The 15801-nt window shown below is 37.3% G+C and overlaps 1 protein-coding gene across 1 annotated transcript; it reads left to right on the top strand.

Moving 5' to 3' along the window:
* The first annotated feature begins 5619 nt into the window (after positions 1–5619).
* LOC144572179 (DNA-directed RNA polymerase II subunit RPB1-like) lies at positions 5620–14456 on the top strand. The gene is made up of 14 exons (XM_078321623.1): positions 5620–5826; positions 6101–6364; positions 6563–6865; positions 7512–7670; positions 7765–7926; positions 8021–8241; positions 8337–8478; positions 8851–9186; positions 9340–9626; positions 9836–10094; positions 10505–13560; positions 13669–13740; positions 13831–13887; positions 14229–14456. Exons 1-14 carry the CDS (start codon positions 5743–5745, stop codon positions 14329–14331), a joined length of 5505 nt encoding a protein of 1834 aa, XP_078177749.1. The 5' UTR covers positions 5620–5742; the 3' UTR covers positions 14332–14456.
* Positions 14457–15801: the final 1345 nt, after the last annotated feature.

Here is a 15801-nt window from a genome sequence, read left to right as displayed (position 1 = left end):
TAGCAATATGTTTCTAAGCTAAAAATTGAGGATACAAGATATATCGTGTCTAAGAAGACGAGAGATAAAATTGGAGTGTCTAAGAAGACGAGAGATAAAATTGGAATAAATATCTCCGAACTTTTCAATTGTGGCAAATTGACAATTATCCATTGTTGATCTCACTTAACAAATAAACTTCAATTTTTGGGAAATGTAATGCACTAATGCTAGACTAGTCGTACGTACGTGATAATTTTATTACCATTGAAAAACCTCTGAAATTCAATATATACTTTATATTTTCTTTAATATGATTTAATTGAACAATACTTCTGGAATAAAAAAATATAGATATATTCACTATAATCAAACGATGAATTAGCCATTCATCCAGTGATTTGAAAAATTAACGATTTAGTTTTTTCAACTTCTAATTAGAGTAACCAAACGAATTTGAAACTGAGCCAATTTTTAATTCATGATTTATCTCAAATGGTAAAAAGTACATTTATAATTTTGTCGAAATTTACCAATTTTGACATTGGTCAATGGTCATTATGGTTGTTCATATATTCTTGCTTTGAATAATAACAAAATAAACGCTAAAGATACTTTGGCGGTTTTCTAAAAAAAATGTATTATTGTTAAGTGAAATTAACAGAATGGTCTTGTAATGGATAGTGAGAAGTGATGTAACATCACAGTTTTCGAACGCCTCGCTTTGCTTCGGAAGGATAATTAGATAATTAGCCATGCTTTTGCTTCGGTAAGGATAATTAATCGAGATAGGTTGTTTGTAATATATATAAGAGAAATTGTACTCCAAGTGTTAGTTTACAAATAGAATTATATTAAAGGATAGTACAAAAGCAATATCAAAACAATATTATGTTGTTTAAGAATATTAGTCCATGTTTGTCTTGAACTAAATAGATTGAAAGGTCACCCTCTTATCAGATACTTGTAAAATACATCTTGGCAGACTATTAACTATAGAAGCACTTCCTAAAAAGGAAGACTAGCTAAAACCTATCCCTCCTCATCGCTAAATGCAATAACCTGAATTAACTTCAGATTTTAAGTTATTCTATAGACATTAACAAAAAAAAAAAAAAAATCAAAGAGCAAGTACTATGATCAAATCCTGTAATATCAAATGATAAACATGAGCTCATCACTTTTCAAATTAGAAAAGTAACAACAAATAAAAAAGAGCATAAACTGTACAACTACCAAATTACTAAATACATGGCCGAGATGGAAAAAGTTTTCATGCAGTCAAATCAGAACCATAAAGTTCCACACTCGTATATGCATGTTTGGTTTTCTGTTTTATTTGGTTTTGTTAAAAAAAACATAGAGAGGTAAAATACGAAATTCACGCAAAAAAATCTGATAACATCCAAAAGTTAGAACATACAAATTGTTTTACCATCAAAGTCTGTTCCGTACTTATCATGTACTTTACAGAGAAGGATTGGTATTGAAAACAAAATCCTTTGGTAGGTCGATCTAGAAATAAATATTTGTAAGAAATACACCATAAGTAGTCAAATTGGTTGCTAGTAAGAAATAAATGAGTTAATATGGAGTTAGGCTACTATGACATTGGTGTTATTTGAAATTAAATAACACCAACTTTTAAACCCTTAGATCTGCCTTGAGATTCATAATATCCGCTTTTACTGTTCAAGCACTTTATTTTGTACGAATCTCAAGGCAGATCTAAGGATTTAAAAGTTGGTGTTTTTTAATTTCAAATAACACCAATGTCATAGTAGCCTAGCCCGTTAATATGTGTACTCTTGGTTATCTAATTTGGATATTGTTGCTCCTTCGCGGTGTAATCTTCCGGTAGGTCGATCTAACCTTCGCTACACATTCTTCGAGGAGATAAAATGAAGAGATAAAAGAGTTGTTGTGTTATTTGAATGCTTAACAAATATTGAAAAATATGTTGTGCTTTTAATAAAATGAAGAGAAAAAAGAGAGGGACTGAGTTTTGCATATCATGTTCGAGGAGATTGTTTAAGTCCATATATTAATTTATTTAATTTGCAAATAAGATTGTAATCAGTCTTTTTTTGGTAACCAGGTGGTAAAGTTATATACACTTCTTCTTCTAAAGTGCCTTGAAGAAATGCATTTTTTACATCCATCTGTGATAAGCTCCAACCAAAATTCACAACAACAGATAATAGGGTTTTAATCGTGTTCATTTTAGCAATAGTAGTAAATGTTTCTTGATATTCTAAATTAAAATTAAATAAAAATAAATAAAAAACCCTGAATCGAAGAGCCGATCGATTAGACAGTCAGAGCTCCGTAAGGGACCTGAAAAGGAAAGAGGTTCCTAAAATAATTCTAAATCATTTTAGAATTTTCTAAATTATTCTAGACCATTTTGAAAATTTCTAAATTATTCTACACCATTTTGATTTTTTTTTTAATTAATAGGATAATATTCTAAACTATTTTGAAATTTTCTAAATTAATCAGACAATATCTAAACCATTTTCTAAATTATTCTAAACTATTTTTAAATTTTCTAAATTAATAAGGCAGTATTCTAAACCATTTTGGAATTTTCTAAATTGTTCCATTTTGAAAATTTATAAATCATTATGGATTTATAAACTATTTTTAGTCTAAACAATATATGTAATTAACCTATTTTTATTTTTGATTGGTACAATTTAATAAATTTAAAATTAAATAAAATGATAAAACTTACTATTTGTGACCGAGTGAAAGCGAGTGAGAAACTGAGTGAAAGCAACACTGAGATCCGCAGTTTTTATAAACAAAATCAGTGCGAGTTCGGAAAAAAAAATTCTGGTTCAAAATCGGAATTTTTTTTTTCTGGTTTCTAATCAAAATACTGGAAAAATTTATTTCTGTTTCTTGATTAGAAACCGAAATTTTTTTTTCTGGACTAGGCCTAAAACCGGAAAAAAAATTTCCGGTTTCTAATGAAGAAACCGGAATTTTTTTTTTCCGGTTTGGGTAGATTTCGAGATTCAACACAGATTTGGTTATTTTTTTAAAATTTTATTTATTTTTTGGATATAAATAAAAAAAATCAGAACAAATGTGAGAAAAAAATAAATTATTTTTACAACCTGTCTTTTCTTAACTAAAAATAAAAGATTAAACCATAATTATGCACAAAAAAGGTAGCAGAATAAAGATGTAGATGTTAAATCATAATATTGAATGAAAACCATAAGTCCTAAACCCTTAAACTACTAAGCATAAAAACAATTATCTCAAAATGCTACATTATAAAGTTGAAACATAATCATAGACCATAACCTCTAAAATTGACCATCTCGTCTTAACTAAAGAAAAAAATTTGTACCACAATTTTATACAAAAGACAACACGACCAAATTATAAACCTTAAATCACAAAATTGAATGATACCCATGAACTTTAAACCCTAAAACAACTAAAAACAGAATCGTAAATCCTAAATTGAATCATTAAAAACCACAGAGCCAAAAACTTAAAACAATTGCTTACCCAAACATTTAACTCAAAATCATGAAGCAAAAAAAAAGAAAAAAAAATGAATATAGTTTGCAATTTCACTTCCAGTTATAAAGTTATCAACTCTAAACTGTAAAATCAGGTATAATGTGAAATCAACCGTACTTCGAGCTATAAGTTATTAACTCTAAATCCTAAAATCGGGTATAATGTCAAATCAATCTTATTCAGCACCATTAGCATAGAAATATACCTGAAGAAGAGAAAAAAAGTAAACGAAATCAGTTTGAAATCTCACATCCTATAAGCAGGAGCGAATCTTAGTGTATTGGAAATGTGGCTAAACCATTCCTATGATTTTAAAATTTTAGTTATATATATTGAAATTTAATTAAATTTTATTTTTTCATAACATTATATATAGTCTAGTCCCCCTCAATAATAATTGAATATTTACTTGTAATCTAGTGGTTAGAGTTTTGTTTTGTAGATGAGAAGTATTGAGTTCAAATCTGACTCATCACATTATGCATTTTAATTTTCAGCCCCTCCATCAAAGTTTTCTAGTTTTGCCCCTGCCTGTAAGTGGTGATAAAAAATCTTGGTATGTAGAGAGTTGAGAGCATGTAGGAGACTGAAATCGTAACAAAGAATAATGTGGTAAGCGCAGGTAGGAGAGTGTGAGAGAGAATGAACTTTTAAGGTAAGCGTGCGAATGAAGAGGGGAACTTTCGATAGTTCTTTCTTTCCTTTTTTTTAGAAACATAATTGGAAGTTTTCAGAGAATATGAGTGGGGGAGAGAAAAGGAAGCGACGAAATTTTAATTGGAGAGACTGGCAGAGTTTCACTATTTATATTATGGTAAAGCTCTGTTCGGCAATCACTTCTTTTATAGAAATTTAGTGTGTTTAAGTTAGAGAAGTACAATTGAATTGGATGGCTTAAAATTGAATTTTTTTTTTTTTAACTTGGCACGAATCTCAAAGCATAAATAATACTGCCCCTACGCCATCCCTAGCAGGCACCGGCTGAGATTAAATCTGGATCGTCAGTTTAAATTATGTTGAATCCGAGTCACATACCTGGAAGGATACAGATCCTAAGTTAGATGGGTCCAAATTCTTATTTGAGTGTTTGGGAGCCCTATATTTCTTCTCAAATTTTCCTTGGGTAATTCCCCAACTTATACCCATTTTAGTTCATTTTTTTTTTTTTTTTTTAAATCCGTTCTAAAACCTCATTTTTTTTCCTACTCAGACGTCCTTGCTCCTACTGAGAGCCTGCGACCCACTTCGAAATCTGAAAACTTACTTTTTTGGTCAATATTCCTTTTCTCCCACGAGATTGTGCAGACCCCCATGCGGCCATGCCCCATCTCTATCGAAAATAAATCTGCTGCAATGCGATTCTAAAGGATCGCAGGGTCTGTGCGATTTCAATTCCAACCGTTTATATGTTTCGAGATTCGTGTGCAGAAACTAACTTCTTTTGAAATTCATGCATTCTAATGCATCGAGATTCGTGCACGGAAACTTGAACATAAACTTTTGAGATTCATGCATTCTAATGAATGAACGGTTGAGATTGGAAGCAGAGACCCGATCCTTTACAATCAATTATTTTCTCATCTCTCTCTCTCTCTTTCTTTTTCTCGTAACAAACTTATAGTTCAAATTCTATACGTAAGGATCACAGTTTTATTTTTATTTTCTGTTGTGGGACTAAACTAGTCTTAGCTCGAACCCAGACTTTTTTTTTAAGCACCGATTTCTTATGTTTATTTTTTATATAAATGTTTATGTTCTTATTTTTTTATTTGTTTATTCTTTTAACACATACTCTTTCTCTCTATTTTAAATGTTTTTCTATTTCTTATACAATCTAATTTATAGGTAATATTATGCTATTATTTATGTTATATTATTTAATTGCATTATTAATAATTTTTATTAATAAAGACAACTGTATAATTTAAAATATTTTAAAAAGAAAAATAGTCATAACAAACAGGCCTAATAGATGGGCCGGCGGAGCGATGGATGAAATGTGAATTCGGAGCATTGAGCCTTGAGCAACGGATGCCTGATTCGCAGCTCTAAGTCGGTCTAAATACATTTCCCTTTCTATTTCTACCTCATAGGCTCATACACCCCGCCCCGCTTTCTATTTCTGCTCCACTCCCCGCTCCGCTGCTCTGTTACAAGAACCCTAACTTGAAAAACCCTTCCCCTTCTCTTTTCTAGGGATCAGAACTCTGAACCCCGATCATGGATTTGCGGTTTCCTTTCTCGCCAGCTGAGGTGGCGAAGGTTCAAATGGTCCAGTTTGGAATTCTAAGCCCCGATGAGATAGTAATTCTCTTGCCCCGTATAAATTTAGAATTTTGGACATTTTTCTTTTTTGAAACTGGCGGGCATGAGAGGGAGGGGATGTGAGAAGAGAGAGGGCATTTTGTTCAAACTGGTGGGCATTTTACTTCCAATATATATAATTTTAAAATATTTGGACCTTAAGTGGAAGCTGGTACTTTGCCCATTCTGGCATTAACCTGTATTCTTTTTCCATGTTCCTTTTCATTTATGGTTTCTACCTTCTCTAAGAAAAAGAAAAAATAAATAATTGCAGAGACAAATGTCGGTGGTAGAAATAATACATGGTGAGACGATGGAAAAGGGGAAGCCTAAAATAGGTGGCCTCAGTGACCCTCGACTTGGCACCATTGACCGAAAGATGAAGTGTGAGACTTGCATGGCCAACATGGCGGAGTGCCCGGGACATTTTGGTCATTTGGAGCTTGCTAAGCCCATGTTCCATGTTGGGTTCCTAAAGACAGTTCTATCTATAATGCGCTGTGTCTGCTTTAACTGCTCCAAGATTCTAGCTGATGAGGTATGCACCTTATTTGAAGTGAACAATTTTCCATTTAGCTTTGTTAGCTTCTAAGGCCAAACAATGTGGGGGCATGGGGTTTGACAAGATGTAAAAAAATTGACTAAGAGCATTGCAAAAAATCTCAATTTTTTGTTGCAGAGATAAAAACACTGAGCACATCACAATATGGTCTTATACCAATGCATTCTATTTCAGGATGACACACGTTTCAAGCAAGCCCTAAAAATCAGAAATCCCAAGAACCGTCTGAAACGCATATATGATGCATGCAAGAGCAAGAAGAGATGTGCCGGTGGTGATGATATTGATGTACAAAAAGAGCAGGATGGAGACGAGCCGGTCAAAAAGAGCCGAGGTGGTTGTGGGGCCCAGCAGCCTAATATAACCGTTGATGGCATGAAGATGGTGGCTGAGTTTAAGGCACCCAAGAGGAAGTCTGATGAGAACGAGCAGCTTCCTGAGCCGGTTGAGAGGAAGCAGAGTCTCTCCGCTGATAGGGTACTTTTCACCCTTTTCACTGTAGGGTCCCATTAAGATTTGATGTTCATTATGTGCCAGATTTTAATCGGCTCTTAAACATATTATTTAGTTAGCAAAAAGTACTCTTGTCCTTTCTCAGGATAACATATAATTATGCCTTTTGCATCTGTGGCCCAAAATTTAATTTGGGCAGTAATATCTTTAGGAGAAGAACCTGCATCAAATTTGAGTAGTGTTTTCAACAGAGAAGATCACTGCAGATTTTAGTATGTAGTTTTATAGGTAAAAGGAACAGGTTTGACGAAAGAACAAAATCTATGTTTTTCTAATTTAATTAGTATCAATACTGTGGAGAACTACAACCAGGGGGTTTTGAAATGTAATTATTGGCAATAAGGTGGAGAACTATAACCAGGGGTTTTCCAATTAAATATTTGGAACTGATACATACTATCCCGTCATTAACATGACCTTTTTTTCTTTCCTATGTTTTTTCATTCTTTCTTGCTTCCATATCTACTTTTATCTTTTAAGCTGAAATGAATTTAACAAAATTCTAATGAGGTATGTTAAAATTCTACCAAGATTGACTGATTAATAAACAATTTGTATTTCCAAAGAGAAGTAATAACCAACTATGCATCTAATTCTTTTGTTAAAACAGGTTCTGAATGTACTGAAGCGCATAAGCGACGAGGATTGCCTCTTATTGGGTCTGAATCCAAAATATGCCCGGCCGGATTGGATGATACTTCAAGTGCTCCCTATCCCTCCTCCCCCTGTTAGGCCTTCTGTTATGATGGACACCTCTGCTAGGAGTGAGGTAAAATTATTTTTGACCAAGTAGAAAAAAAATGATATCGATCTTTTTCATGTATATGTTGGCTGATCAAAATGGGTTATCTATGCTTGAGCAGGATGATCTGACACATCAGCTTGCCATGATTATACGGCATAATGAGAACTTGAGGAAGCAAGAGAGAAATGGCGCACCAGCGCACATAATTACTGAATTTGCTCAATTACTCCAATTTCATATTGCTACCTACTTTGACAATGAGCTGCCTGGACAACCCAGGGTTAGTAATTGCTGACTGAAGAAATATTCTTTTTGAGTTCATGAAATGCATCTAATTTGTGGTGTACTTGGTTCTCTTATTTTTGCTTGTTCAGGCAACTCAAAGATCTGGGAGGCCAATTAAATCAATATGCAGCCGTCTCAAGGCAAAAGAAGGTCGGATCAGGGGCAATTTAATGGGCAAGAGGGTTGACTTCTCAGCTCGTACTGTTATCACGCCTGACCCCACCATTAACATTGACCAATTGGGTGTCCCATGGAGTATTGCTCTCAATTTGACCTATCCAGAAACTGTCACCCCATATAATATTGAAAGGTTAGATATGCATGCATGTGATGATGTAGCTGAAACTTCAAATCTGGACTATAACAACATCCTCATGTAATGCTCCCACTGTTATTTTCCTTCAGGCTGAAAGAGCTGGTGGAATATGGACCCCACCCACCACCTGGTAAGACTGGTGCGAAGTACATTATTAGAGAAGACGGTCAGAGACTTGATCTTCGGTACTTGAAGAAGAGTAGTGACCAACATTTGGAGCTTGGTTACAAGGTTGGTTTTCACTTCATAAAGAATTAAGCCCCCCTTTTTTTTTTGCATTTTTGTCTATGCATTTTAGGGAAGGCTAGTTTTGAGGGAGTTTGACTAAACATCCCTGGAAAATTAGTAATATATCTGATCCATTATAGAGGAGTATAGAAGAGAGGAGAGAAATATAAACACATGATTATACGAAAGGCTGAACATTTGGCATGGATTTGGTCGCTACTTGCAACATTAAGGCTTTGAGAGTTTGAGAAATTACCAGTAGGAGAAAGGGATGCAGTGCAGATGCCTGTTGTTTAGTACATCTTTCTAAAGCTAAATTGCTGAGATTCAAAAAATTTCCTAAAACAAATTGTTATCTAATAATGTTTTGTTCAGGTTGAGCGGCACTTAAATGACGGTGACTTTGTACTATTCAATCGACAGCCCAGCCTGCACAAGATGTCAATCATGGGCCATCGCATTAAGATCATGCCATACTCCACCTTCCGCCTTAATCTCTCTGTCACATCCCCATACAATGCAGATTTTGATGGGGACGAAATGAATATGCATGTCCCCCAGTCATTTGAGACTCGCGCGGAGGTGCTTGAGCTCATGATGGTGCCCAAATGCATTGTCTCCCCCCAGTCAAATCGACCCGTTATGGGTATCGTGCAGGATACACTGCTTGGATGCCGTAAGATCACCAAGAGGGATACATTTATTGAGAAGGTATTTGTCTTGATATTCTCAGCTTCTTGATGCAATTTTTAGGTTTACTGTATATGCACCCAAGAGGGCTTACTAATTGCTTACATTTTTTTCTTTTTCTTTAACCAAATATGTTATTTCTGAAAATTTTCAATTTATATTTCGTTTTGGTAGGATGTCTTCATGAATATTCTCATGTGGTGGGAGGACTTTGATGGAAAAGTACCTGCACCGGCCATTCTGAAACCAAGGCCTCTGTGGACTGGGAAACAAGTTTTCAACCTGATTATACCGAAACAAATAAATTTGATACGTATGGCTGCATGGCATAGTGAGGCAGAGACGGGTTTTATCACCCCTGGTGATACACTTGTGCGTATAGAGAAGGGGGAACTTCTTTCAGGGACACTTTGCAAAAAAACCCTTGGAACTGCTGGTGGCAGTCTTATTCATGTGATATGGTTAGCATCTCAGCAACCTTTTTATCTTTTTGTACCTACCTACCTACCTACAACAAAATAATGCCAATTTGTTCCAATATCATGCCATTAGTTTCTACTGTACCATTGATCCTTGTATTGTATTTGCTAGGTGAATGGATCAATTTGCTTTGTTATTTCGTTAATTAGGACATTTAATGAAAACAAGTTCAATTGTTGTTTTTTTCCAGGGAAGAGGTGGGACCTGATGCAGCTCGCAAGTTCCTGGGACATGTTCAATGGCTGGTAAATTACTGGTTGTTACAGCAAGGATTCAGCATTGGCATTGGTGACACGATTGCTGATGCAGCCACCATGGAAAAGATTAACGAAACTATTTCGAAGGCAAAAAATGATGTGAAGGAACTGATCAAGCAAGCGCATGACAAGAATCTTGAGCCTGAACCAGGTCGCACCATGATGGACTCTTTTGAGAACAGGGTTAACCAGGTGAATATCTTATATTATCATTATATATATATTTGTTAACACTTCTTTTTGTGTGGCCAGACGTTGGTTATCATGATTGTTTTTCATTGGGAGAGTTGTATAGATGTTTACTGTTCTGGCCTGGTTGGTTCATGAAGTGAGATGTACTGGTTTGATTCCCATGTATAGAAAATATTTATTTTATTGGTTAGTCTTTTGTCTTCATCCCATTCTAGTTGGGTGGTTTTGATTATTCTGGTTGGGCATATTTGATCATGTAACAAAAATCTGGAAATCAAATGGTAGCCGGTGAGAGCAATTTTGGTAGAAGGTGAAATCCATCCTGAACAATCTCCATATGGTTATTCAGGCTTACTCTTTTTTTTATTATTATTTTCTCATGCTAACAGTGAACACTATTTTCCTGTCAGGTGTTGAATAAGGCTCGCGATGATGCAGGTGCTAGTGCACAAAAATCTCTGTCTGAAAGCAACAACCTAAAGGCCATGGTGACAGCTGGGTCGAAAGGGTCTTTCATTAACATCTCCCAGATGACTGCTTGTGTTGGACAACAGAATGTTGAAGGGAAGCGTATCCCATTTGGTTTCATTGACCGAACCCTTCCCCATTTCACTAAAGATGATCTAGGTCCTGAGTCTCGAGGTTTTGTTGAAAACTCTTATTTACGAGGTCTGACCCCTCAGGAATTCTTCTTTCATGCTATGGGAGGTCGCGAGGGTTTGATTGATACTGCTGTCAAAACCTCTGAGACGGGTTACATTCAGAGGAGGCTTGTTAAGGCCATGGAGGATATCATGGTCAAGTATGATGGCACAGTGAGAAATTCTCTTGGGGATGTGATTCAGTTTTTGTATGGCGAGGATGGTATGGATGCAGTGTGGATTGAGTCGCAGAAACTGGATTCACTAAAGATGAAGAAATCAGCATTTAACAATGTTTATAAATATGAATTTGATGATGAGAACTGGAACCCTAGTTACATGCTTCCGGAGCATGTAGAAGATCTGAGAACTATCCGTGAATTCAGAAATGTGTTTGATGCGGAGGTGCAGAAGCTAGAGGCTGACCGGTTCCAGCTTGGTACTGAGATTGCCACAACAGGAGACAACTCCTGGCCCATGCCTGTTAACTTGAAACGGCTGATCTGGAATGCACAAAAGACTTTCAAGGTTGACATGAGACGCCCCTCTGACATGCACCCTATGGAGATTGTGGAGGCTATTGATAAACTGCAAGAGAGGCTGAAGGTGGTCCCTGGGGATGATTTTTTGAGCATTGAGGCGCAGAAAAATGCAACCCTACTCTTCAACATCTTACTCCGCAGTACCTTTTCGAGCAAACGGGTTCTGAGTGAGTACCGCTTGACTAGAGAAGCCTTTGAATGGGTTGTGGGAGAAATTGAATCTCGATTCTTGCAATCTCTTGTTGCTCCGGGAGAGATGATTGGTTGTGTGGCAGCACAATCAATTGGGGAACCTGCCACACAAATGACTTTAAACACTTTCCATTATGCTGGTGTGAGTGCCAAGAATGTGACACTTGGCGTGCCACGGCTGCGTGAAATTATCAACGTGGCCAAGAAGATTAAAACTCCGTCTCTCTCTGTATACCTCAAGCCAGAGATTAACAAGAAGAAAGAGCTTGCAAAGAATGTGCAGTGCGCACTGGAGTATACCACACTCCGGAGCGTAACCCATGCAACAGAGGTCTGGTATGACCCAGACCCACTTAGCACAATTATTGAGGAGGATGTGGAGTTCGTGAAGTCATACTATGAGATGCCAGATGAGGATATTGCCCCTGAGAAGATCTCTCCATGGCTGCTGCGTATCGAACTCAACCGTGAGATGATGGTTGATAAGAAACTCAGCATGGCCGATATTGCAGAGAAAATAAATCAGGAATTCGATGATGATTTGACGTGTATATTCAATGATGATAATGCGGATAAGCTTATCTTGCGTATACGCATCATGAATGACGAGGCACCTAAAGGGGAGTTGCAAGATGAGTCGGCCGAGGATGATGTGTTTTTGAAAAAGATAGAGAGCAATATGTTAACTGAGATGGCACTCAGGGGCATACCAGATATCAACAAGGTGTTTATAAAATCTGGTAAGATAAACCGTTTTGATGAAAATGAGGGTTTTAAACCAGGTCAAGAGTGGATGCTTGATACTGAGGGGGTTAACTTATTGGCGGTGATGTGTCATGAGGATGTAGATCCGACCCGTACCACTAGCAACCACTTGATAGAAGTGATAGAGGTGCTTGGTATCGAGGCAGTTCGACGGTCTCTGTTGGACGAGCTGAGAGTGGTTATTTCATTTGACGGATCTTATGTGAACTACCGGCACCTGGCAATTTTGTGTGACACCATGACATATCGGGGCCACTTGATGGCGATCACTCGGCATGGTATCAACAGGAATGATACTGGCCCACTTATGCGGTGCTCATTTGAGGAGACTGTTGATATTTTGCTTGATGCGGCAGTGTATGCCGAACCTGACCGCCTACGTGGCGTCACTGAAAACATCATGCTGGGCCAGTTGGCACCGATCGGTACTGGCAGTTGTTCCCTGTATTTGAACGCTGAAATGCTCCAGAAAGCAATAGAACTGAACCTACCGAGCTTTGCTGAGCTAGACTATGGCATGACCCCAGCCCGGTCCCCTATAACTGGCACGCCATACCACGAGGGGATGATGTCACCAAGCTATCTCTTAAGTCCAAATATAAGGTCTTCACCAATCACTGATGCACAGTTCTCACCATACGTTGGGGGCATGGCATTTTCTCCGGGTGCATCACCAGGATACAGCCCGAGCTCGCCTGGGTACAGCCCGAGCTCACCCGGGTATAGCCCGACTTCCCCTGGGTACAGCCCGACTTCTCCCGGATACAGTCCCACATCCCCAGGGTACAGTCCCACATCGCCAACCTACAGCCCTAGCTCACCTGGCTATTCCCCTACTAGCCCGGCATATTCTCCTACTAGTCCTTCATACAGCCCCACTTCTCCAAGCTATAGCCCTACTTCTCCAAGCTATAGCCCCACTTCTCCCAGTTATAGCCCCACAAGCCCTAGTTACAGCCCAACGTCGCCAAGTTATTCTCCCACCTCACCGGTGTACTCCCCGACATCGCCAGCGTACTCCCCAACATCTCCGGCGTACTCGCCGACTTCGCCTTCATACTCCCCCACATCACCATCATACTCACCGACTTCACCGAGCTACTCACCCACTTCACCATCGTACTCACCAACAAGCCCGAGCTATAGTCCAACAAGCCCCAGTTACAGCCCTACAAGCCCAAGTTACAGTCCAACGAGTCCTAGTTACAGCCCAACTTCACCGGCGTACAGCCCGACATCGCCCGGGTATAGTCCAACCTCCCCTAGCTATAACCCACCATCACTTGCATATTCTCCCACAAGTCCGCGAGCTTCCCCCAATTATAGGTGCCTACTGCTGAACTTTAAATCTTAGTTTTCACATTGGTACTTGTTTGACAATTCTGGTTTTATAATTGGAAGAATAATTTCTTTTAATTTTTTTATTTTGTGCAGTCCTACTTCGCCAACTTACTCTCCAACATCACCATCGTATTCTCAGCCGAGCCCGACATACAGCCCAACAAGGTTGAGACCCTAATATTTCCTTTACTGGCTCTGTTCAACATTCCATTAGTCTGTACATTGTTCCTGAATTATTGTTCCAACTTTTTTCAGCCCGTACAACGCTGGTGGGTCAAATCCTGACTACAGCCCCACCTCTCCGCAGTACAGGTAAAATCTCTTCTATACATCTGTTAGCTAAGAAATTTCATTATGATGCACCACCAAGTACCAGTACTATGCTTGTTAATTGCTGATTTTTCACTTGCTTTCTTCGTGCTAATTGGTTGTCCTTTTGTCTCTTATTTTGTGTGTTCGTCAGGAGTTGTATTATGGTGGCTTTATATATTAATGATGCTAACCCCTTGCAGGCTGCAGTATTGACCCTTTATATACATATATTTTCCTTTTACATCTGGGTGTTTGGGAACCTTTTTGGGCCCTATTATAAGTTGTTAGTAGTAATACTATAATACTGATATATATTTTTTTTAATTTAAAATGAAAAACAGCCCAAGTGGAAGTTATTCACCGACTGCACCGGGGTTCTCACCACAGTCTAGTCAGTTCTCTCCTCAAATTAATAATAAAGACGACGATCAGCCTGCCCTTTAGATCATTGAAGCTTTATTTTATTTATTTTGTTGAAAAGTGTCTCTCTTTAAAGAAAGAGTGTTTATTTGTAATTAATTGGGGTAAATGAATAATTTAGTCAGTTCCATCCTCTTTTATTTATTTTATTTTTATTTAATTTTTTAGAAATTATATTGATCCATCTCCTTTCTTTCTATTCGCTCCACCTCTTTTTCTTTCTCTTCACTGCTAAATTAGCCCGGGTAGATATTTGTTTATAAAGGATTTATATTATTGGTATTGATAAGCCCTAAAGAGAATCGGCAGGCAGCTCAACAAAGAACCAGTTGGTTTTCTGACGTCCTTATTCTTGTCCAACACGTGCCTTATTGTCATAGGATGGAAGCAGTAGGCGCTAACTTTGTATTAAATGAATTCGAAGCTTTCAAAATTTGTATGTACACACATCCCGTGAAGTAGATGAGTTTGACAATGAAATTGTCAGAAGTTTAAAATCTTCTCTTGGGTCAACTTAGTACAGTTTCAACTTCTTAAAAAACACTGCAAGTACTGTCACTAAAGGGCTTCAATTGAAATGCAACAGAAGGTGACTGAGAGGATCACGACTCCAGTCTCCAGCTTTATAATGTTTTCTTTGATCTGGTGAAGTAATATCGACTAAATATTTTGAGTTTTATATTAATTACAATCATTTTTGTGATTGTATAACTATAATATAAAATAACATCCATGGCTTTTTATAGCAACATGCATCAGCAAAATACGAGGTAGGATATACATCCAGTCTCCACCCTTGAGGGAGGGAGGGAGGGAGGCAGGCTTAGCAATGTGTTGCTAAAGAAACCTTAAAGTGTTGGAACTAATCTTAGTAAGCTCAAACTTTGATTTTTAATTGAAAGAAGAAAAGTCAATTTTTTTGACCATTATTTAAAAATTGTGGCTAGTAACCGACTTACAAGACAGAAAATGAATTGTGGTAAAAAATTGGTGTAATCCTGATCTAGTCCTAACACTTTCTCTAGGGTTACCTATGACATTAGTAAGAGTATGAGAAGGAACTTTCCTTAGATTTTCGGATATTTGATATGTCTTCTTGAGTCTCTTGAGGCTTTATAGGAGAAGTGTTTTCTTCATTAGTATGTTGCTCAAGAGATGGAGAGTCTGCATGATCCTCCTCATTTGTGAAGATGTGTATGGGTCGAGGTTCATAAGTGGATACATCATTTGTTGCATTAACTTGGGGTTTGCTTGTTTGCATTTGTGTCCTCATTATCTTGATTTTGTAGGTCTTCAATACCTACAAAATCATTTCCTTCCTCGGTCACTTTATTAGTACTTTCATCAAATTTTACATGTACGGATTCCATTATAATGTGATGTTGAACCAAATGCCATAAAGTGTGACACGCCTCAATCATGTTAGAGTTCTATTTTGGCAGATTATAAAGTGCCAAAATATCCCAAAATATCCCAAACAGTAAACATCCACTA

The sequence above is a fragment of the Carex rostrata genome, chromosome 20 (assembly GCF_964058835.1).
Source record: "Carex rostrata chromosome 20, lpCarRost1.2, whole genome shotgun sequence".
Lineage (NCBI taxonomy): Eukaryota > Viridiplantae > Streptophyta > Magnoliopsida > Poales > Cyperaceae > Carex > Carex rostrata.
The sequence above is the reverse complement of the archived record's forward strand: the minus strand, read 5'-3'. Positions and strand labels throughout refer to the sequence as shown.